The 21,934-nt window shown below is 54.4% G+C and overlaps 11 protein-coding genes across 11 annotated transcripts; 4 read left to right on the top strand and 7 right to left on the bottom strand.

Annotated features, from left to right (window-relative positions):
- Positions 1-12: 12 nt before the first annotated feature.
- On the bottom strand, positions 13-406 carry BDV59DRAFT_166613 (uncharacterized protein). The gene has a single exon (XM_073687739.1). The coding sequence runs from the start codon at positions 374-376 to the stop codon at positions 140-142; it is 237 nt and encodes a 78-aa protein (XP_073553067.1). The 5' UTR covers positions 377-406; the 3' UTR covers positions 13-139.
- Positions 308-3,644, bottom strand: mrd1 (RNA-binding ribosome biosynthesis protein MRD1; the record flags this gene model as incomplete). The annotated part of the gene is made up of 4 exons (XM_073694861.1): positions 308-1,991; positions 2,042-2,314; positions 2,552-3,301; positions 3,417-3,644. 4 exons carry the CDS (start codon positions 3,642-3,644, stop codon positions 774-776), a joined length of 2,469 nt encoding a protein of 822 aa, XP_073553068.1. The 3' UTR covers positions 308-773.
- A 123-nt stretch (positions 3,645-3,767) lies between these two features.
- BDV59DRAFT_166619 (dynein light chain DYN2) lies at positions 3,768-4,817 on the top strand. Its single transcript, XM_073687740.1, has 7 exons — positions 3,768-3,989; positions 4,038-4,060; positions 4,116-4,149; positions 4,202-4,236; positions 4,285-4,311; positions 4,367-4,436; positions 4,490-4,817. The coding sequence occupies exons 1-7, from the start codon at positions 3,959-3,961 to the stop codon at positions 4,552-4,554; spliced, it is 285 nt and encodes a 94-aa protein (XP_073553069.1). The 5' UTR covers positions 3,768-3,958; the 3' UTR covers positions 4,555-4,817.
- Positions 4,818-5,174: 357 nt separating this feature from the next.
- Positions 5,175-5,992, top strand: BDV59DRAFT_197234 (rhodopsin family protein; the record flags this gene model as incomplete). Its single annotated transcript, XM_073692870.1, has 7 exons — positions 5,175-5,205; positions 5,354-5,407; positions 5,485-5,518; positions 5,570-5,594; positions 5,654-5,686; positions 5,748-5,788; positions 5,845-5,992. The coding sequence occupies 7 exons, from the start codon at positions 5,175-5,177 to the stop codon at positions 5,990-5,992; spliced, it is 366 nt and encodes a 121-aa protein (XP_073553070.1).
- On the bottom strand, positions 5,745-8,784 carry BDV59DRAFT_2814 (sodium:solute symporter family protein). The gene is made up of 4 exons (XM_073696114.1): positions 8,130-8,784; positions 7,572-8,078; positions 7,510-7,519; positions 5,745-7,460 (listed from the first exon to the last, which is right to left on the bottom strand). The coding sequence occupies exons 1-4, from the start codon at positions 8,422-8,424 to the stop codon at positions 6,182-6,184; spliced, it is 2,091 nt and encodes a 696-aa protein (XP_073553071.1). The 5' UTR covers positions 8,425-8,784; the 3' UTR covers positions 5,745-6,181.
- Positions 8,785-8,825: 41 nt separating this feature from the next.
- BDV59DRAFT_166628 (SEC61-beta family protein) lies at positions 8,826-10,123 on the bottom strand. The gene is made up of 3 exons (XM_073687741.1): positions 9,979-10,123; positions 9,563-9,905; positions 8,826-9,503 (listed from the first exon to the last, which is right to left on the bottom strand). The coding sequence occupies exons 1-3, from the start codon at positions 9,979-9,981 to the stop codon at positions 9,469-9,471; spliced, it is 381 nt and encodes a 126-aa protein (XP_073553072.1). The 5' UTR covers positions 9,982-10,123; the 3' UTR covers positions 8,826-9,468.
- A 365-nt stretch (positions 10,124-10,488) lies between these two features.
- On the bottom strand, positions 10,489-12,319 carry BDV59DRAFT_166630 (mitochondrial 37S ribosomal protein uS4m). Its single transcript, XM_073687742.1, has 3 exons — positions 12,207-12,319; positions 11,707-12,147; positions 10,489-11,638 (listed from the first exon to the last, which is right to left on the bottom strand). The coding sequence occupies exons 1-3, from the start codon at positions 12,240-12,242 to the stop codon at positions 10,730-10,732; spliced, it is 1,386 nt and encodes a 461-aa protein (XP_073553073.1). The 5' UTR covers positions 12,243-12,319; the 3' UTR covers positions 10,489-10,729.
- Positions 12,320-12,689: 370 nt separating this feature from the next.
- Positions 12,690-14,847, top strand: BDV59DRAFT_166631 (Phosphoglucomutase, first 3 domain-containing protein). Its single transcript, XM_073687743.1, has one exon. It carries the CDS (start codon positions 12,920-12,922, stop codon positions 14,627-14,629), a length of 1,710 nt encoding a protein of 569 aa, XP_073553074.1. The 5' UTR covers positions 12,690-12,919; the 3' UTR covers positions 14,630-14,847.
- Positions 14,848-15,247: 400 nt separating this feature from the next.
- BDV59DRAFT_166632 (putative DNA repair protein Rad26) lies at positions 15,248-17,816 on the bottom strand. Its single transcript, XM_073687744.1, has one exon. The coding sequence runs from the start codon at positions 17,742-17,744 to the stop codon at positions 15,399-15,401; it is 2,346 nt and encodes a 781-aa protein (XP_073553075.1). The 5' UTR covers positions 17,745-17,816; the 3' UTR covers positions 15,248-15,398.
- A 69-nt stretch (positions 17,817-17,885) lies between these two features.
- Positions 17,886-20,142, top strand: cds1 (phosphatidate cytidylyltransferase). Its single transcript, XM_073687745.1, has 4 exons — positions 17,886-18,415; positions 18,517-18,889; positions 18,942-19,735; positions 19,783-20,142. The coding sequence occupies exons 1-4, from the start codon at positions 18,257-18,259 to the stop codon at positions 19,819-19,821; spliced, it is 1,365 nt and encodes a 454-aa protein (XP_073553076.1). The 5' UTR covers positions 17,886-18,256; the 3' UTR covers positions 19,822-20,142.
- Positions 20,143-20,506: 364 nt separating this feature from the next.
- BDV59DRAFT_197241 (putative cyclin) lies at positions 20,507-21,909 on the bottom strand (the record flags this gene model as incomplete). The annotated part of the gene is made up of 4 exons (XM_073692871.1): positions 20,507-21,292; positions 21,348-21,476; positions 21,544-21,625; positions 21,683-21,909. 4 exons carry the CDS (start codon positions 21,907-21,909, stop codon positions 20,507-20,509), a joined length of 1,224 nt encoding a protein of 407 aa, XP_073553077.1.
- Between the last annotated feature and the right edge of the window lie 25 nt (positions 21,910-21,934).

Below are 21,934 nucleotides of genomic sequence, written 5' to 3' on the forward strand. Positions count from 1 at the left end.
CGAAGGGGAGAGCGCGCAATGTGGCCCCAGTTAGTTACATTGCTCGATCACGCTGCTTGTTTAGATGGACCCCCTCCCCTCGAGGGCAACGACCCCAGGCGGGGGTCCTTGACCAGAGCTTCACGCGTCCCGGGAGGTGTCAAGGGACAGTGACCGCCCTGTGGCAGCAAATCAGGAAGACAGGAAGTTCACGATGAACCAATCCGGAAACCGACGCAAGGGGCCTCTCAGGGAGCACGATCCAGTGAGCGTCTACTCGGAGATTTTCACACCGCACGGAACGAGCCTCGAAAGCGGTTTGGAGATCAGGTACAGGCACAAGAGCTGGGGCAGCGACCACTCCGAGGAATGCAAAGTGGCCAACAACAATGCCCATCCTTATAATTGCGGAATGCAGAGATTGTTTACAAACAAGACATCAGGAATGTAGGCTGGACCTGAGGCCTCTTAGCGTCCTGACTCTCGCGTTGAATGCAGGGCGTCCATGATGCACGCTCTTACTATGGGTATCGGTCCAGGGGGAGGAGGGGTACATGCAGCCTAGATTTGAAGGATATTGAAAAAGCCGAGATGGGATGGAAGACAGATCTGGATTAATCTGCACGAGATGCGGCCCTTTGCAGGACGCGTCCTGCAGGTACCGGGCTTGACGGCGGAAACGTGTTGCTGCACGTCGACTTGGGGCCATCGGCCACTCGGCCAAGCAAGGGGGCTTAATATCTCTCCTCCATCGCAATCAACCCTCTGCACAGGGAGAAGGGCGGCAGCGGCCTTTACTGCTCCTCGTCGCCCTGGGTCCCTACCGTGAATTTCTTGCGCCCCGTGCCCGTGAGTTTTTGTAGTTTGACCCTGTCCAGCTGTTCTCCTACTTTCTTTTCGATCTGTTGAATCTCCTGCTCCGCATCGATCGCCTCCTCGTTGGCAAACTCCAGCACCAGCTTCCGCCCCAGAAGATGGGTGTTCTTCAGCGCATCCATGGCATTTTCCGCTTCACGAGCGCTTACGAAGTCAGCAAAACCGAACCCACGAGCAGACCGGTCAAACTTCTTAGGAACCCGCACAGAGCGCAACTGCCCGTAGGCTCCAAAGAGTGACCTGACGTCCTTCTTGGTCGTCTGGAACGGCAAGTTCTTGATGATGATTTTCGTCCTTCTCGCAGCAATCTTCTTGGCCGTGTCTTCGCGCCGTCTCTCCTCGGCGGCATCCATACCTTTATGAGATGCTCTAACTACCAGTTCATGTTGATCAAGCTTGTAGCCGTTCATCGCGGCCAGCGCAGCCTGGGCCTGGGCCTTGGTCCTAAAGTCCACAAAGCCAAAACCCATGCTGAGGGTCTGCCCAGGTCGCTTGGGATCGGGTTTCGTCTTGAGCTTAGCCGACACAAACCCGTCCAGCGGTCGGAAGACATCCACGAATCTTTCATTTGTGGTGTCGAAGTTAAGGTTCTTTACGAAGAGGGTTGCAGTAGGTCCAAGCTCTTCAGCCTCGTCCGCCGCGAAAGTCTCCGCGGTCGAGAATCCTTGCGAGATAGCCTTGGTCTCTACAACGGGTTTCTGTGGAGCCGCCGAGGCGTCAAAGAGGTTCTTGGGGGCCTTTTCGAGGAAAAGGATGGAATCCCCGAGTTTTCGATATGCCAGCCCGCGGAAGGCCTTTTGCGCTTCGTCGGGCCGGGCAAATTCAACAATAGCTATTGTGCCGCTGGGCGGCATTAGTAGTCGCGTAAGCTGTCCGAACGGCTCAAACAGCTTCCTCAGGTCTTCGGCTTTGACGCCGAAGGAGAAGTTCTTTACTAAAATAGCGGTGTTTCCACGCTCACGCTGTTTAAAGGCATCTAGGTTAACGCCGTTGGAAGTGAAGTAAGCCTTCGTCTCTTGGATAACGTGCGTTTCTGCATGGGCTTGCTTCACTGCCGCATCGGCGGAAGTCGGATCCAGCAGGTCGGATTTTGACACACCGAGCCGCTCAGCGACTGAAGACATAACTGCGTCAGTCTAGGACTGTTAGCCAGGTGTAAGTGATATACTGCCTATTGTGAACTTACATTCATGTAAAGAGAGTTCCAGGAGAAGGTAGACGATGAAGCCTCCTGCTTTCGCTTGATCTGCTTCTGTTTCTTGACCGGAAGCTTTGCCAGGTCCTGATCGTCAAGTTTGTACGTCTTCTTTGCCGAAGCGGGCAGAATATGCAGTAATCGGCCCTGGAAGTTCTTCCCATCTAGAGCTTTGTAGGCTTCGACGGCCGCCTCCGGATCCACATATTGGATGTAGGCAAAACCCTTACTGGAGCTATTCCTAGTATCGAAAGCAACGTGGATCTGAACAAATTAGCTTTTGCCCGAATCAAAACGTATTTGATATGTAAAACAAGGCAATTGAGGGAATGGTCGCTCTTCAGACACCAAGAAGCATCTACTAAAATCTCTTGTCCTGTTCACATCACATGCTTTGCATCGGATGTCCCTATCAGGAAGATCATCATGCGAGCGATCCCAGCGCAGGGCGGCTGAGACTGAAGGGTAGGGGGAAGAATTGGAAAGGGGAAAGGCACTAACCTCTTCCACCCTGCCGTAGGGGCCAAATATGGGTTCCAAATCCGCCTCTGTCGTATCATAAGGCAGATTCCTTACAAATAGACGAGCGGAGATGCGAATATTTTCGATATTCGTGTCGACCACTGGGACAGGAGCCGACTTGGTAGCGGCATCCTCCGGTGCTGATTCAGCATTTTCAGCGTTTTCAGAACCGGCATCTGAAGGCTCTGCCACCTGCGTGGTAGGAGCAGGATTTTGCGGTGCCGCAGAGGTGAACTCAGCCTGCTCGTCCTCGTCCAGCAAACCAAGGAGACGACTCGTCTTGGACCGAAGCCAGTCGGCGTCCGAAACGGGCTGTTCCTCTGTCTGAGGGGCGGTGTCATCTCCTTCGGAAGGCTTTTCTGAATCCGGCCCGTTCTCAGTGGCGTCAACCACCATGGGCTCACCCTCGACTTTCTCAGAGGCATATGGTTCCTCCGCGCCCCCAAGCTTTGCCTTCTTCCTTTGTGCGTAGGTCAGGTCTTCCGGGGCGTCGGCGGGAGCTTCGGACTGGGCCGTTGCCGCAGTGCCGTTGGCGACTGCGGGAGGAATGTCATCGTCATTCGCCCAGGTCTTAGTGTTGGACGAATGCTGCATTACAGACAGATACTCCTGGAGTTTGGGATCTTGCGCGGCAGGTTCACCATCGCGTTTCCGCTTGAGCGTGCTCGCGGATGTTTCCTCCGGGACATCCTCCTTCTTGCGTCTTTTGGGCTCAGGTTCGGAGTCGATCTATAGCCACTCGGGTCAGTTCCAGACCACCTTCATCGGTCAGCGAACGCAATGGGAGGAAAGACAGGAGGGATGGAGAGAACACGGAAGAGCAAATAGACGAGACTGCACATACCGGCTTCGCGATGTCCACGGAGATCTTGGACAACTTGATGTAAGTTTTGTTGAAGTAGGCAACCGCCTCCTTGGCCACGTCGGGGCTCTTGAAGCCGACGAAGCCAATGCGGCGCTTAGGGAGGACATGAGCGTCGGTGACGGGGAAGCGAGAGGAAAAATGCTTCCGCAGTTGGTCATTGGAGAAGGTAGGCGGAAGGCCAGAGACGAACACTCTGGTTGTCTCCATTGTAGAGAGTAGACCCGAATGCCTGTGGCTTCACCTTGGCCAGCAGGGGGGAAGTTGGGTGCGAGAAGAAAAGAGAAGAAGTCGAAGAAAAGGAAAAAAAAATTTGAAGCATTTTAATTTTGGCGAGAGAGCCGAAGGCGGTGAGAGGGAAGGCGGCTGGTCCGTGCCCCTTAACAACGCGGAGCTCCTCGTCATCGCGCGCAAAACACCGCCTGTTGGATTTTCTGTTGGATTACTTTGTCTGTCTACAGCTGCTTCGGTTGATTCCGCTATTCATCCTCTTCCTTTCTTGACACATCCTCTCCATCGACAATATGGCTACCGAAAAGAAGGACAAGCTGGAGCGTGAGTGCTATCCCGAGGGACTGACCAGCTATGGCTAACAAATTCCAGCGCAAATCAAGTCCGTCGATATGGTATGACATTCCCGGGATGGCAATCGGAACCAACTACTTACACTACGGGATATAGACGGAGGATATGCAGCAGGAGGCTGTCGAAGTCGGTGGGTTGACTCGGAAGAGACCTCGGCGACAAGCTGGCGGCTAATTGAGTAGCGATCGAGGCGATGGAGAAGTACCACATTGAGAAGGTGAGTGTTTCAGTCTCTATGGGGAGAATCTCATGCTAATGGTCCCAGGATATCGCCCAATACATCAAGAGAGAAGTTCGTTGTTCCCCTCCAGCCCGCGCTTCGTCGCTCGTCGCTCACGTGTGTGCAGTTCGACTCCCGCAAAGGCGCCACATGGCATTGCGTCGTGGGCAGAAACTTCGGTAGCTTTGTTACGCACGGTACGCAAGCCAGTCGTTGGCCAGGTTGACTTCCTGTTCTAATCTGGAGCCAGAAACGAAACACTTCATTTACTTCTACCTCGGACACTGCGCCATCCTCCTCTTCAAGACCCAATGAGTGTCGTCCGTCGAGTCTGGGACTGTCGCGTGCGACAAATGATGTTATTGTTCGAGTGATAGCCAATTGGGGGCAAGTGGCTGAGACCGATGGTTCAGGATCTAGTCATCCGTGTCCTCATTTCGTTCAGCGATATACTACTATACTGTTACATGATTATTCGGTTCAATGTGGATTTTGATTATATGAGCTGTAACGTACTTCTCTGGGAAAAGTGTAGCCATTATCTATCTCGTTTGTTGTTCTGGACGATACGTACGGTGTGTCGGGAAGATATATCTTCCACGCCCAGGATACTGAAAACACAACATCATATCACCGCACCTGTGGTCCACTACTCAACACATCTCATCTACTTCGTCTACTCGTCTAGTCGCCTGCTTGATCTACTTCATCTACCCTCAATTCAATAACAAATAAAAAATAAAATGGAAACGACACACGTGATCGCCAAGACGCCAAGCCACAGCGCCACACGTCAGCCCCAGAACATCCGGCGTCTTTCTATCGCTGCCTCCTGTGCAGCATTCATTCACCACCGCCATTCCATCCCCGTTGATACCCAGCAAGATCCTATTCAGACTCTCCTCTTGCCCCCTCATATTGTCTTCATATTCATCATGGCTATCTGTATCACCTTCGGAACGCATGGTACGTCTAGTTCCTGGCCCATAGTCTCATACTGCCTGTTCTCCGCAACTCCGCGGTTCGTGCCATGCATTCGCGATGTCCAGTTTGAACATCCTGCCGCCGTGGTTGAGGTGGGAATCTTCGAGACAGAAAAGCTAACCCCAACTAGAGTTCTCGTCCATGCTGGAGGGATATGAAAACGTTCGCGCATACTGCTACAACTGTATGTTCTACTGAACTACCTAGTTACCCAGTCGGTGCCTTAGTCATCGTCCCTGTTCCTGACCCATACCTCTCCAGGCCAGCATTGGAATGGACATTGTCGCACTCGATGGTGAGTTTTGTCGTGCTCTTGTACAAGTCGACTATGCTGATGCAGTCTCAGGCCCTGGTTCACTGTCTGCTTTGTTGTATGTGCACTCTCACTGCCACTGCTATTGTACGTACGGCTTGATGCTAACCACACCAGCCCGTGATTCCTCTCGCCACTCATAAATATAAGGTATGCTCTTCAATCGATCCTAAACCCGAGTACTATCATCAATGCAACTGACACCTACCAGGAAGTGACATGCTACACCTGTCGCTACACCCAGGACCTACGGTACCCACCCCGTTTCCTGTCTCTTCTATCTTTACCACCCCAAACTAACCCCGCAGTGACCGTCCCGATATCACGCCGGATACGAGACCTCCTCCAGGCATCATGCCTGGCCCAGCGCCGCCGCCGCAGGCCTACTACGGGTATCCACAGGGAGGGGCCGCTCCTCAGCAGCCGCCGCCTCAGCAGAATTTCAGCTACAAGTAAAGGCGTTCTATGTTCTCCTGTGTAGTTCTGTTTTGCTGCTACTTAATGATATTTGCGACGAGATACCTCGTTTAATCAGATTCTTTCAACTATCCATTCAATCGATTTAATTGGTAGCAACGAAAGGGGTATAGACTTCGTATAAAACATTACGTATACAGCATGATAGGCAACACCAAAAGACACAGCCTACTCCTTGACCGGTACCTTCTCTGTCGGCGTCGCCATACCCGACGTCATCTCTTCGGGACCACCCTCTTCTTTCTGTCCATCAATCTTCCTGGGCCTCCGTCCCATCACATCCAGCGTCATCAGGCGCACCGTGCGCACGATGCTCTCCCGACCTTCGTACAACGGGAACACGACTACGCCGAAAGCCGTAAAGAACAGCCAGATGATACCAACGACAACCCAGCCGGTAAAGAACGGCTTGCTGAACACATACGAAGAGCCGTACATGGGGATGGGCCACAATATGAGGAAGCAGAGGACCATGCCGATGGTGAGGGTGCGAGAGTACAGAGCCGCGCGGTTGAGTTTGCGTTCTTCCTCGGCGGCGGCGGCACCGTCAAGCTGGGCGGGGGCCTCACCGGGGATAAGCTCGATGTCGACGTGGGCAGCGGCAGCGACGTCAGTGTCGTCGACTTTGCGGATGGCGCGCATGGACTCGAAGTCGTAGTTTTGCGGGCCGAAGACGTAGGTCAGCACGGGCGAGAAGACAAGTGGACTGAGCAGCGCGGCGACGTTGCCTGCGAGCATGGGGTAATTGGCGCCGGTGGTGGTGACGGTCAGCACACCGGACTCCTTTTTGGCCGTGACGAGCCAGGCGATGAGGGACATGGCGAGACCGAGGACGGGCGACGCGGCGGCAGCGATCCGGTTCTGGCCCTTCCAGACCAGGGTCATGGCGCCGGGGAACACGGCGGACGAGATGATGACGCCCATGAGGAGGTAGAGGTAGCCCATGCCGATGCCTGCGTAGTATAGCCCCGTAGCGAAGCCGGCCATGCACACGGCGAAGATCAGACAGGACATGTGTGAGATCCAGACGAGACGTTTGCCCTTAGCGGCTGGGTCGATGTATGCCTGGTAGATATCATAGGTGAAGATCGAAGACACGGCGATCAGTTGCGCGGAAAAGGCGGAGGTGACGGCCATGAAGATCATGAGTGTCGTGCAGACGGCGCCGCTGTAGCCCAGTAGCTCGACGGCCGCGAAGGGGAGAACCAGACCGGCGGTGACGTCGCTCTGGCTCATGCGTCGGGTGCCCTCCAGTGCGAGCGCCGAGATTCCCATGGTGCTGGCGCAGAGCCAGGGAATGGCAAACCAGCAGAGGCCGCCGATAACGTATCCGGGGAAAGCGTGCACGGGGTGAGCGGCAATGGCTGTGAGGGTTAGTCTTGAGGCTGGTGGACGGACGGATGATGACATACCTTTGTTGTAGTAGCCGTTATCGAGAAAGACGGTACTATATGGATGTTAGTGGATATTGCATGTGTTCATGCGTCTTGACATACCCGAAGTTACCTAAACAAGTATTAGCATTGGTTATCATGAGGGCCTCTTGGAAGAAACTTACCGACAAGGTTGATTACCCAGAAGATACCACCCTCTTTTGACCTCATCGTGAGATAGCTACCCTGTTCATTCCCTTCAACAGGAAATCGCTGAGACGCAGCCACCAACGCATCGTAGACGCGTCCTGGAGACCCAAGAACAGGGTTTGTCGCATAGGCGGAGAACGCATAGATGAGAATGACGACAATAATGACGACGGTATGCATGTAGTCGGTGATGAAGGTGGCCTTGATACCACCAAAGATTGTGTAAAGGACAACACCGATGGGGAGAAGGAAACAGGCTGCTACTGTGTTCACCCCGGTGAGAGAGGTCAAGACGGCGGAGCCCCCGGTCAGGAGCATTGCTGTGACTAGGATGTTGGTCATGAGGCAGAAGACGATGAAGACGATGTGTACAGGGGTGCCGTAGCGGGCCCGGAGGGCTTCGAGGAAGGTGTGGGCGTTGGGGGCTCTCCGCTTGAGTTCGATAGCCAGCGTTGCAAACAGAATGATCTGCACCGTGGCGCCTGCAGACATGTTAGACCTGAGTGGTTCCTGTTTAATAAGATGATCCGCACCTGATGCATAGAAGAAAGGGCCCGAGATGCCATATTGGTAAGCTACTGCAGAAGACTGGAGGAGAGTCGCAGCCCAAGTCCAGCTACTCACGACGGCTGCAGCCACCAGACCCGATTTGACGGATCGTCCTGCGGTGGAGAACATTTCGGAGGTGATCACTTCATGTTGGTAGCGCTTGAGTGCCCATGTGATGAAGATCATGACGAGGGCAAAGGCAAAACCGAGACCGATAATGATACCATAGCCGAACCCTTGCGACAGGGGGGCCACGAACCTGACCTCTTCCGCGGCCATGTCGTATAGATTGAGGGAGTGTAGCTTGTCAATTGGTTACTCAATATCGAATTTTTGTGCATAAACGAAGTGGGTACGGGAATTCCCGGTATCCAGAAAGGTAGGAAGCTTGTCTTTTGTCAAGAGAAAAGGCCGGACGAGAGGGACGGGGACTGCAGATTGATATACCCCGTGTCTGGGTCTCCGAATTCGCAGTCATGGTGACGATCAGACGAAAGGAAGAATCCTTCCTGGGATACTGATAGAGATCCCTTAGTCATGGAGGAAGGAGAAGACATGGAGAAGAAGGAGAGTCGAAGTTGGATGGACTGATAAAGCTGAGCGGAAGGGCTATCTGATTGGCGGAGGAGGCTTATCTACGGCCGAACACGATGATTGGCCGGGGGGCAAGATAAGCCGCTATCAAGCCAGAGAGTCAAGAACAGGAAAGCACGATCGATCCTGATAACTGACTGCACCTTCCACTAATCGATTGACCGTTGAGTGGAACGGAGCTGGCCGATGCCAAGTCACGGGTCCTTTATATCTGACTTTCTCCTCGTGTTCGCGACCTGGGCACTTGGCGGCCAGTGTCGCTTACTGCGCAGAATTACTGTGTACATCCAGATCCTGTGGGTAGAGAACTCCGTTCGTATTATTTATACAATGCATTTCTCTCAACTGGCCATCGACGATGTGCTCAAGCCATGCAACAATATCCGAATCCAACCAACATGTCCAACCTACGCTGCAGGTAGGTTCAACGCCAGTATTGCAAATAATCGATGAAACAACCAGACAAAGGGTGGGAAAGTCAAGAGGGACCCTCACGGACCGCATGCACGGAGAGGGAGTAGGTGTAAGGCACTAAAGGGGTATATGATTGAGAAGGATCAGACCAGCGGCGGCTGCGGTTCATGGGGCGCATCCGAGAGAAATCGATGCTGCCCTAGATGTAGATCCACCGTCCGTCTTTCCAGGAGTTTTCCGTTCCACCGTACCACGAATCTACCCAACGAATGTAGAAAGGTGACAATGACGACACGACCGACAGACGAGGGTACTTTACGAGGAGAACTTGCGGGTGATCTTGGCAATGACTGGGAGGACATCAGTATCCAGACCATCTTAAGACAACCACATTAGACCGATCACATACCATGCAGACCAACGACGGAGAAGATGAATCCCAAGCTCAGAACCAGAACCACGACGGGGTCCACGCGCAGACCGGGGCTCTCATCGGTGTAGAGCTTCAGCATGGTGCCGGAGGAACCACCAGCGCCAGCCGCGCGAGTCGAGCTGGGACGGGCATTACGGAGGGACTCCTTGTGGTCAGCGGCCGCGCGACGACGCAGAGCAGCCCGGGGACCACCGGGAGGAGTGGGAGAAGAAGGACGGTTCACGGAGGCGACAGATCCAGAGGCGGCAGCAGCACCAGTCTTGGAGTCAGGGCCGGACTCAGCGCCGGAGGTCATGGGAGAAGCAGCGCGGGGAGAAGCCTGGGGAGTTGACGGTGTTAGCGATGATCTTTCTGTGGTCGGGATGAGGTATCTTAGGATTGAGAACACTCACCATTGTGCAGGAAGAGGCGGAAATCGGAAGAAAAAAAGGTAAAGAGCGGTATGATTAGTTAACAGGGAGAATTACTAGGAAGAAGAAGGGCCAATGGATGACAGAGGGGACGGAGAGAGGGAGTGAAGGAGGTGGAAGGAGAATCGACGGAGTGGATTGAAGTTGGTTGAGGTCGCAAACGAAGAGGCAGCGTGGCCTCGCCGGTATCGTCACGTACGGTAAATGTTCCCGGCCCCAGGTTTCTCAACCAATAATAACCTTCCGTATATTACATACATGACCAGCAATACGCCACTATCCACTGTGATCAGATTTCATACATGAACTAGATCCCAATGAGCAAAAGTTGGCGTATGCATTTGGAGACCACATAGACCAGGGGAATCTTTATTTCCGGTACATGTATTAAAGAATGAGGAGTGGTGGTCACATAGGTACTAGGTACCGTACTCTCTGAACAATACAGTGACTATGCTGAAGATTATGAAGGTAGGGTACAAGCCCAAAGATCTAGATTTTGTAGATATATGGAGAATATCAACATCCTGCATTGTACAATACCTAACATTCAAGTTGCTATAAAGTAGTGAAAGACGTACAAGTAGTAAAAAGAATACATCTATGTGCACTGACGGATGCTAAACCATAAATAAGACCAGGACCCAGTAATACAAATCTGTGGACCATGTCCGCAGAATATAGAAGAGATGAGACAAGGAAAGGGAGGAGTCATCGAGAAATTAATACACATTTACCGGCGTCTCAGATACCAAGCAAAGGCGGCAGTTCCCACGCTCTCGCCAAACGGCGTCGGCACCTCCGAGAACCCGGGCCGGGCCACGGGATGTCGCAGGTAGACGGCGGCGCAGATGTTGTGGTTGACCTCGAGGTAGCGGGGGATGAAGGCGAAGGCGCTCATGTAGTCCCGGGGCCGCCAAGGCGTGGCGTAGGGCTTTGTGCTGTCGATAGGGTTGTCGCGCATCTGGACGAGGGCGCGCTTGAGCACGTCGAATTCCTCGTCGGTGAGTTCGGACGTGTCAACTTCCTCCTCAGGGTTCTCGGCGGCCTGGCGGAAGGCCTCGGACAGTTTCTCACCGGGCTGGGATTCGCTGGCGGTGGCGGTCGTCGTGGATTCAGAAGCCGGAGTCGAGGATTCTTTGGACTGTTGACGCTTGGACTCCTTGGCTTCTTTCTTCTCGGCCCGCTTGGCCTTGAGAAGAGTCGTCAGCTCGGAGAACTGCGACTCCAGATTGTCCGTGAGAACGGTGCTCGACTCGGAGCGGGAGAGCACGCGCTTCACGGCCTTCTGGAACCCACGCAGTTCCTGTTTGCGCTTGGCGGGCAGAACGTCTTTGTTGCCGGCCATGATGGTCTTGGCCTGGGCCAGAAGAGCCTTCAATGCTTCCCGGGGGTTCTCGTGCTCCTTCTCGGCTTCCTTGCCTTCCTTGCCTTCCGACTCGGACTCCTTCTGCTCGTTGGTCTCCTCGGCGGCGGCGCCTTCCTCGGCGCCTTCGGTCTTCTCTTCGGAGGCTTTTCTCCGGGCGACGCGGGCCTCTCGACGTTCATATTTATCCTTCGGGGCACCGGTGGCATACATGACGCGCTCGGGTTCGACCTGGAACATATCACCGGGGTTGAGGAGGTAGCCGGGGTATCTCATCTACAGGGCGAAAACATCAGCAATTGCATACCACACAACCGGAACTGAGGGATAGGAGCTTGACGAACCGTTTTCCCATTCACCGTCACCGCACCGTGGACCACGAACTGTCTTGCCTGTCGGGCACTGCTGGCGAACAAGGCGCGGAAGATGGCGACGTCCAAGCGACGCTCGAGGGGAGCAAAGGTCATCTGAGTGAAGGGGGTCAGGCGAGCGGTGGCACGGCCATGGTCGACATTGGCGGCATCGTCCAAACCCGACCCACGGCCGGCGGCCATGCCGGAGCCGTCGTCCTGAGCCAGCTTGACGGGGTTCATGGGGACGACGCTGCGGAGGCGGCGCGAGAACATGCGGGACCATTGCGACTCGCGGACCTGTTCACCGTGGTAGGCGCGAGCCATGGACTTGGCGGTCCATTTCTGCTGGAAGAAGGTCTTTGTGAGGGTCGGGGGGTTGCGCAGACGCTGCAGGTTAAAAAGGTTGTATTTGCTCCATGATTGTCGGATTTTCTGTCGGGGGTCAGCTGGGGTTCGGGGGTATGAAAGAAGGGAGAATTCAAAAGACGTACTGGTTTGCTCAGCGGCGTAGTGGCCCTGTTCCGCATGATGGCGAGTGAGAGTGTATGGAGGAGGTTGTCGAGCGACCTGTATTGATCTGCTGCTGCTCAACCAAAACTTCGCGGGCACGTGATGGAGTGACTGACTAAGGAGATGCCTTCTGGTGCCTGGTTGTTAAGGCTGCGAGGAACAGTATCGGGCCACCTGTGATTGGTGGAAATCTCGCTTAGCACTAGCGCCGAGTCACGGGATCCACTGGTAACATAAATACTTCGACTCCGCCGCCTTCTCTTGATCTCTTCTTTTTCTTTCTTTTCTTCATACTTACCTTGTTTGGGTGGCTGCGATCATGAAGGCGGTCCACCACGGTTTGGTCCCTGCATTGCACAGCGCGGCGGAACAGGCCGTTCAACGGCCTTCGGGTCATTGACAGGCGTATTCTTTGGCACTTTCCACCTGGTGGAGCATATTTCTTTTCATCATTTCTTCGCCTTGCGCGGGGGTATGGGGAAGGGAGCAACATGTAGAACGTCGTACGTAATATGTACTTTTGTCAGTCTATAAATGGATATGGAACATGGTAGATGACATCCTGTCCTGTCTGAAGGTTTGATCAAATACGGTGAACACGTTAGGTCCGTATAAATATTTCGAAGGTGATCAACTGAATCTCCCCTGATCATCTTCCAGTTATCCCCCCGTCAGTAAAGCAACACAGTCAGAGATGTCTCTCCCACATTCCCTAGGGGCTCATCTCGCCTACAAACCACAGCCTCTCAAGTTCGGTACTAGTGGTCGACGTGGCTTGATCGTTGATTTGACTCAACTGGAGATTTACATCAATGTCCTCGGTGAGATCCGCCACCTCCAAGCGATCCCTCCGTCTGAAGGGGGTATTGCATCTGGAGACGACTTCTATTACGCCTATGACCTTCGCCCCAGTTCCATTCACTATGTTGAGTCCAACCGCGGTGGTCTCTGCCAGGCCGTGGAACAGGCCTTGAGGGACTCAGGTATGCGACCTATTAGTTTAGGCGCCATCCCCACCCCTGCTCTCACTCTGTTCGCTTTGCAAAGGGGGAAGGGAAGTATCATGGTCACGGGAAGCCATATACCCTTCGATCGCAATGGCTACAAACTGAACACCTCGAAAGGGGAATTGCTGAAAAAGGATGAACGCCCTATCAATGAGTCAGTGGAGATTGTCCGGAAAACGCTTCTGGAGAATCCGTTCTCTCAGTCCCTTTTCAACGAACAAGGGATGCTTCGTGATGCCCCCTCGACCCTTGTGGCCCCCATCCACGATGGGAAGCGCGAGTACATCCAACGCTACCTTGATTTCTTCAAGGGTGATACCCTCCAGGGGATACGGCTGTTGGCCTATCAACACTCCGCCGTCGGCCGTGACCTCATAGTCGAGCTATTCCAGTCACTTGGAGCGGAAGTACTCCCTGTCGGCCGCAGTGAGACCTTCGTCCCCATCGATACCGAGGCGATTGACGAGGCTCAACTTGATACGGTTCAAAAACTGTTCGACAGCGCGGGTGGGAACTTCGATGCGGTCATCTCCACGGACGGCGATAGCGATCGTCCCCTTCTCCTGGCGCCAGAAGATGGCAGGCTCCGTTTTTTCAGCGGCGATCTCCTAGGTATGGTCGTTGCCGAGTTCTTAGGGGCGGACGCAGTGGTCGTCCCCATTAGCACTAACGATGCCATTGACCGTGGCCCTCTTGCGCCAGTGTTGGAGCCAAAGACAAAAATTGGTAGCCCCTACGTGATTGCTGGTATGCAGAATGCTGTATCTAAACATCGCCGTCGTGTCCTGGGATGGGAGGCCAATGGTGGCTTCCTCACTGGCTCGGATATTGAACACGAAGGTAGAAGACTTCCGGCTCTGCCTACGCGCGATGCAGTCCTTCCTCTTCTATGTGTTCTGTTTGCAGCACGCAAGCGTCAAACAACCGTCTCGACACTTTTCAAATCCCTACCCGCCCGGTTCAGTCGGGCTGCAGTCATTCGCAACTTCCCGCGGTCGACGAGTGCAAAGATTGTAAAGCGGTTTTCGCCTCTAGAGGATGACATGCATGGGATTCTATATTATCCGGAGGGCATGGGTCCGCTGGATCGCAATGGCAAAATAAGCACCCGCAGCATCTCCAGTGACGAAGGCCGCCATATTTTCCGGATTCGTCGTGAGCTTCAGCAGGTATTCTCTGATGAGGTTGGCTTCTCCCCAGTTAAGCTCACAAACTATACCGACGGAGTTCGGATCACATTCAGCAACGATGACGTTGCACATATTCGACCATCTGGAAATGCCGATGAACTTCGTATCTACTCTGTTAGCGATACCAAGGCTCGCGCGGATGATATCTGCAATCAAGCAATTGCCGAGCCTGACGGTTTGTTGAGGCAGCTGGAGCGCCTGATCTAGAGATAAATGGTGTTCTCTACTCAGGATTGTTAGAGCATCGTTTATATCGTGGGTTTGGGGGTCGGACCAGGATGTATGGATCGGATCCTTTTCTACTGATTCGAAATGGTAGGCAGTTGGTGAATTGTGAAATCACGACGTCCTTGTGGCATATATCTGTGATTAGACTTAGTTTCTATTCCGCGTGTACACCTAATGAATACCAACATCATGCAGCCATGTAACTTCGCGCAATCACCCATCCATACATCCCCTCCAGATATCTAAAGCCGTTGCTGCCCGCGAAACCGGCCCCCCCACCCACAAGGTTCCTCTAACCTGTAAGTAGGTTGGATCCCGGTTAAGCGGTGGATAGGGACAGCAGATCAAATCGCTTTCGCAGAGGCAGCAGGCAACTCCATTATACCCCAAACCGAATCCCGTTCTTTGTGCACCGCTCGCCAGGCAAGAAATATTGAGTACGAGCGCAGAACTGATCCCTGCGCATTAGGCACTTTAATCGTTCATGTCATAGGTACCCTTGCTTGACTTCTAACTTCTGTAACGGTTCACACAGCTAGACCGTCGGCTGACTACTATGTAGATATCGATTCAGAACATTGGGCGACCTTGACTCTAGATTTATCCTAGGGGACAATAACAGGATCTCCTAGCAGTTATTTGTGTATGTTCTGCTAACTTCCAAATATATGGAAAAATAAGGTACATATATGCTAATCGTAACTCCGATGAAATGTAACTCCGTATATGCAATCGTCTCTTCCATATATCATGCCTCATCATTCTTGTCTCTTGAACCCGAACTGGCAAACGCCTCTTGTAATGCCTCAGCTTCCTGTGGATTGACCGCATCATCAAGGATTTCGTGCGCCATCTCCACGATTTCATCCTCAATCCCCGCTTCCACGACCAGCCCTTCACTAAACGCGAGTCGAGTGAACACAACCAAAAACTTTTGCTTTCCACCCGGAACGCGGCAGAGCTTTGACTGCAGGTCTATTTGCCCCTGATGTCGTTGGATCACCCCGTGCACCAGTCGCATCAGCCCATTGACGAGCATCGCATGCTGATCCTGCTCTGGAGATGATGAATAGAGCGCATCCAACTCGTCGTGCATTGCCCGAATGAGGCGGGCTAAAGCTGTTGGGTGAGACGCAATGACAGAACTCCCACGTGTGCTCGAGGGGGCCATCACGTTGAACGCGATGGACGTCAAGAGAGACAGGGCCTCAAGCCGCATCTCACAGACCTCGAAAGCCGTGCAGGGGGGTTGGCCCTCATCGACCTGAAGAGTTTCACTCAGAAGATTGGCGACGCGATCAACGATGTAGTTCTCGTTGGCGATCTGGTTTTGTTCTGTGTCTTGGATCGAGCCAAACGATCGAGATCGGATGCTGGTTGACAGCAAGCCGAGCATCAATGTTATATCCTTTGCACGCTGTGCGCTGTTGAGCAACATCAGGATAAAGTCGTAGCGAATGTGGCGCCAGAATCTCTCCAAATCACGACTGACATGGAGACACCTGCATGCCATCTGATACAACAAGCCCAGCGCTTCGGTAGAATCCACTAGGGGCTGTAGCTCGGACTGGGGTGTCTGGCGTATCTGCCAACTCTGGCGTGACACGGGGGAATGCTTGAATCGTGGAACACAATTGACATCCCCTGATGCTTGTAAGACAGGTACTAGATGTTCGATCAAGTCGGAGATTGGTGCATCAAGAGCAAGCATGTATCGTAGAATCGACATGAAAATGGGGACTGGTTGATAAAATCGTTCTCGCAGGGAGCGAGACCAAAGAGAGGCAATAACCTGTGCGTACTCCACGATGTAGTTTCCAACCTTCAGACTCGCTGTTTCTTCCAAGAGAATTGTAGATAGCATTCGCTGGGGTTCGGACGGGAATGCCATTCGCGCCATGACTTCAATATCGCGCTCGTTGTGAGGAAAGGTCCGATGGTTTAGAAGGTGCTTCATGGATAGCGGGCTCGGGACTCTTGGGGGTTCCTTAAGCTGTGGAGGCTGGTCGGGGACCGCATCCACCATCACGTCGTCAGCCAAGTCCCCTGGGCCCGACTGGGTGAGTATGCGCTCGACCTGCGGACTTAACTGCAGCTGGGTCAAGCTGTCCTGACTCGACCTCCTCTTTCTTTTCCCGGGCACCACGGAGGCGACCTTCTTGGACCGAGCGGATTTAGTAGGCGAGACGGCGACAATCTCATCATCCTCGAACCCGTCGCGAAATGGGAGAACCCTCGTTTTCTTCGGAGTCACCGGCAGGGCCTTTTCCTCCGCCCGTCCTCTCATTTTCAGATGATTGTTCCGTAGGGATTCCTCGGCCAGATCTTGCTTGAGAAAAGCATTCTCCGTCTTCAGCATCTTGCCTTCCGTGCGTGCAGCTTCCACCTCTTCCTTATGACGAGCGGCCTCCTCGGCGATCGACTTCCGCAACGCCGCTAGTTGACGGTCGTAATTCTCGATGAGTTTGGCTTGGTTCGAGCGAATGATGGCGATTTCCCCAGCCTTTGTTTCCGCCATTGACTTTGCCGCGGCGAGGTCATCGATCAGTTGCTTGTAGTGTTCATCCTCCCAGGCTGTCTGTCTGGGGACAGTCTCCCGGGCGTCCGGGATATGGCCTTCCGGTACTGACACCGCGTTCTCGTATGGCGGCCCACGATTCATGGGTGTGTCGGAGTCACGCGTAAGATCTTCGACGTCCATGGGATCAGCAGCGGGTTCATGGGTATGACGGATTCCTTCCCCGATTGCCGGTCCATTGTACGTGTTGTCAAGCCCTCCATTGAACGCCCCCTCCTGATCAAACGCGATGGTCGAGACGGACTCATCGTTGACCACCTCGGCGTCCAATTCGCCCACGCCCAAAGCGTTATAGTCGTTTGTCAATCCGGTGTGTAGGCGCGGCGGAGGCCGTAAGGTATGGTTGGAAGGGACAGATCGAGAGACGCCATCATCGACAGCCGCGCGAGAGTGGGTTAATTCGGGTTTGGGGGCCTGGGTCGCGCGATACGCGTCTTGTTCCAATTGAAACAAGGTGCCCGGAGGCAGATCGTCGAAGCCATCGTCGGAAAAGAAGTCATCGTCGTTTTCTTCCATGCCCTCAGCGCGGGATCCATGAAGAGAGGGAGAGAGTGTGAGGGTGATGGTTGATGGGGGGGTGAGTTGAGTATACGAAGAAAGAACACCTGACGTAAGTCAGCCGCGGCCACGGGGACTTGACTTGCTCAACTTCGTCTACTTCGACTTCGACTTCTTCTCTTCTCTCCCTCTTCCTCTCCATCTCCATCTTCCCCCTCTTCTTCTCTCCTCTCCCTTCAATGCCACCGCCTCCTCGCTCTATCCAGCCTCCATCGCTTTCTCCCTCTCCCTGATCCTCCTCCATTCCGTTGGGATTCCTCCCCCCCCGACCGTCCTGCTTCACATGAAATTTTACTAAGGACGATCACTCGTGCTCATCTTCTCCCTCTTCCTCCCTCCTCTTCTTCTCCCTTTTCTTCCTTTCTGTCCCTGTCGGCCCCGTTCCCCGAACCCCAGTCCTCCCTAATTTTTTTTTTCCCTCCCTTTCCCCTCCTTCCCCGCGTTTCCCTCGCCCTCATTCTATTCCCACCATGTCCAAATCCCGCCGGAACGTCAGATTTCAACATCGTGGCTCCAACGCCTCTGACACTCGTCGGCCTAGTGTCTCGGACGCCAGCGATGCGGCCTCCGAACCCGGTAGTCCGTCTAGAAATGGCGCTGTGTCCCAACCCGCAACGATTCCCGAAGAGGTGAGCACCCGACTTGTCCGTGTTGCTCCGGGGAAACACTAGATCGGTGTTGCCTTGCGATCTGGCGGGAGGAAGAGACGAGGCTGACCACGCGCGACTAGAAATCCGAACAGCCGCCATTGTCCGATTATGAGAAAAAGAAGCAGACCTTCATCACCCGCACGATATGGACCTTCGTGATGATCGCCGGTTTCTTCATCTCCATGTTCTCCGGCCACATCTACATCATCGGGATCATCTCCGCCGTCCAGATTGTTTCGTTCAAGGAGGTCATCGCCATTGCCAACGTTCCCAGTAAGGAGAAAAACCTGCGGTTCACCAAGTCGCTGAATTGGTATTTCTTGGCTACCACCATGTACTTCCTGTATGGCGAAAGCGTCATCTACTATTTCAAGCATATCCTGCTGGTCGACAAGGTGCTGCTGCCCCTGGCGACCCACCACCGCTTCATCAGTTTCACGCTCTACGTCATGGGTGAGTATACGCGTGGCCGGGAAAGCAAGGAATTGCTGTTAACGCTGTTCAGGATTCGTCTTCTTCGTCGCCTCGTTGCAGAAGGGTCACTACCGCTTCCAGTTCACCCAGTTCGCCTGGACGCACATGGCGCTGTACCTGATCGTCGTGCAGGCCCACTTTGTCATGAACAACGTCCTGGAGGGCATGATCTGGTTCTTCCTCCCCGCCTCTCTCGTCATCACCAACGACATCTTCGCCTATGTATGCGGGATCACCTTTGGTCGGACACAGCTGATCCAGCTGTCCCCCAAGAAGACCGTCGAGGGATTCCTCGGCGCTTGGATCTGCACCATCATCTTCGGTTACTTCATGACGAATATCTTGATGCGCTACAAATACTTCATCTGCCCCGTGAACGACCTCGGTGCCAACGTCTTGACCGGTCTGGAGTGCGTCCCCAACCCGGTCTTCGTGCCCCACGCGTATTCGATTCCGGACTGGACCGGACTGGGAAACACGTTCTACATCGAGCCGATGCAATTCCACATCTTGGTGTTTGCCACGTTCGCCTCCCTCATCGCGCCGTTCGGAGGGTTCTTCGCGTCGGGTCTTAAGCGCACTTTCAAGATCAAGGACTTTGGCGAGTCGATCCCGGGACATGGTGGCATCACCGACCGCATGGACTGCCAGTTCATCATGGGCTTCTTCGCTTACATGTACTACCACAGTTTCATTGCCGTGTACAAGGTTAGCGTTGGGGATATCATCGAGACCGCCATCAACGGCCTCACCGTGGAGCAGCAACTCGAGGTGGTGCGCGGTCTGGGTAAATACCTGTACAACCAGGGCACTGTGTCTGAGACGGTCAGTACAGCCGCTGTCATTGTTGTGTATATCACTAACGGTAGCAGATCCTGGAGTGTCTGAATACGGAGCTCAAGCGCCGATGATCGGCTCACCTTTCATGACCCCAACCCCGTCCCTCTATCAACACCGCCTTAGTCTGACAACATCCACCCTTCCCGCATCCTCATCTAATACAGTAAAATGTGCCTGAACCGGCTACCCGGTTCCTTTGGCGCACTCCACTCCCTGGATAAGCATGTTCCTTATCCACCGACACATTGGGTCATTGTTGTATACGGAGGACAAGCCAGGGGACAGTCGGAGGGAAGGCGGTGGTCTGTTGAAATTGTTTTTTTTCTAGCTACTTCTATCTGGGATGGAACAAGTATGCCCGTAGGCAGTGTAAGAACAATATATATGAATGAACTGTCGAATTCGCGACCAAGAATACTACCTTCCTGTATGGTCTCACATTGCTAAGCAATGCATCTGATATAGGTCTAAGAGTCCCCACGACATACACGCTCATTGCAGCCTCGTATACTCGGCTCTCCTCAATGCATTGCCTTCGTCCTCTGACGCGAGTTCCATTCACGCCAGGACACGCGGCGCAGCCAGGGCCATCGCTAGCGTTCCCAGACGCCGCCATCGGCCGAGCCCAAGGGAGGAAGATAAGCCGGGAGGATCCAGTAGCCCGGAAGCGGGAGCGCAAACCGATGCGCATTGCCCATCGCCCAGTACCAAAACCCAGTATGTAGTCCGTCCGTCCGTCCAACATCAGAAACCCCCTCACTCGGGAGCCTCATACTCCTCCATCTCGACCTTGAAGTACTCGGCAACGAGGGCCTTTTCGGCATCGGCGCGCTCAGGGTCGATGGTGAACCGCACGGCGCCGTCGCGGCCCTTTTCGCCGGGACGCGGCCGCTCGCCGTTGGCCGCGACGGGGGTAAGAGGGTGGAGACGGAGACCGGGTCTGGAGCCGTTGGTTGTGGCGGGCGAGCGGTCGTCGGGGTTGGTGTAGCGCGGGAGACGCTGGGCCTCGGCTTCTTTGTTGAGCGGGATGCGAGCGGTCAGGAAGCGGTCAGCTGGGAAGTGCGGGCCTACGGTGGTGGCGCTGCGGTTGTGGGTGTAGAGTTCTAGGAGGTCGAGGAGGGTTTCTTCGGTCGAGTTGGTCAGTTTCGGGGTTTTGTTCGGGTGGGACTGGAACTGGGGGAGGAGAAAGTAGGAAGGAGGAAACTGAAACTCACCCATCACCTCCTCCCGACTCGTCCTCCACTTCTCGTAGTCGGCGCCGGCCTCGACGGGGTCGATCCGCTGGTCGAGGAGACGGCCGGCGAGCTCGAGACAGGCGAACGCCATGGTGGAGGTGGTCTGCTTGATGGGGGCGTAGGTGCGATAGAGGTCCTGCGAGATGCGGTAGGCGACGGTGGACAGCTCCGACTGCGCGGTGAGGCCGTAGCGGCGGGCGAGCTTGACGAGGGTCTTTTGCGGGTGGCGCGTGCGGAAGTCGAAGCCGGAGGACTCGAGCATGAGTCGTTCGAGGCCGATGATGCCGCGGGAGGAGTTTTCGAAGACCTACGCGGGTTAGTGTTTTTTTTTTTTCCTTTTTGTTTAGTTGTAAGACACGTACCGGGTTGTCCGGGGAGATGTGGTCCGATGGAGGCGTCTTGAGGTTGTACGCGGCGCAGGCGATCTCGCGCGATTTCTTGAGCGTGTCTTCGACCTTGCACGCCGTGAAGAGGGCGGCGGCCGCGGCGTCCTATGTCGGTTCCATCTGTTAGATATAGATTATGGGGGCGTCAACAGAGGGGGAGGGGCCGGCGTACAGTGTAGCTGTACTCGTTGTCCGGATGAACAAGGCGGAACTTGTGATAGTACACGACGGCGGTGTTGAACGTGCGGATGGGCCTGCGTTTTGATCAGTTCGGTGAACCAACCGGCGACCAGCATAGGACGACAACATACAGACACAGCGCCCGCCGCACATTGTCAATCCACGTCACGCCCTGCAGTCGCAGCGCCTCCTCGCGCAGCGGGTTGACCCCCAACGCCGCGATGCATTTCTGGATGGTGGACTCGAAGATGTATGGGGTGGCGACCTGGATGAACGACGGATGGATGGGCGGGGGCTCTGGCGTGGCATCTGCGCCCGCCGGAGGATGCGGCGAGGACCCGTCCCGGTTCTCGGACATGGTGTGGAGGTGGATATACGGGAGG

This window comes from Aspergillus ambiguus, assembly GCF_047715705.1.
Source record: "Aspergillus ambiguus strain CBS 117.58 unplaced genomic scaffold BDV59scaffold_1, whole genome shotgun sequence".
NCBI lineage: Eukaryota > Fungi > Ascomycota > Eurotiomycetes > Eurotiales > Aspergillaceae > Aspergillus > Aspergillus ambiguus.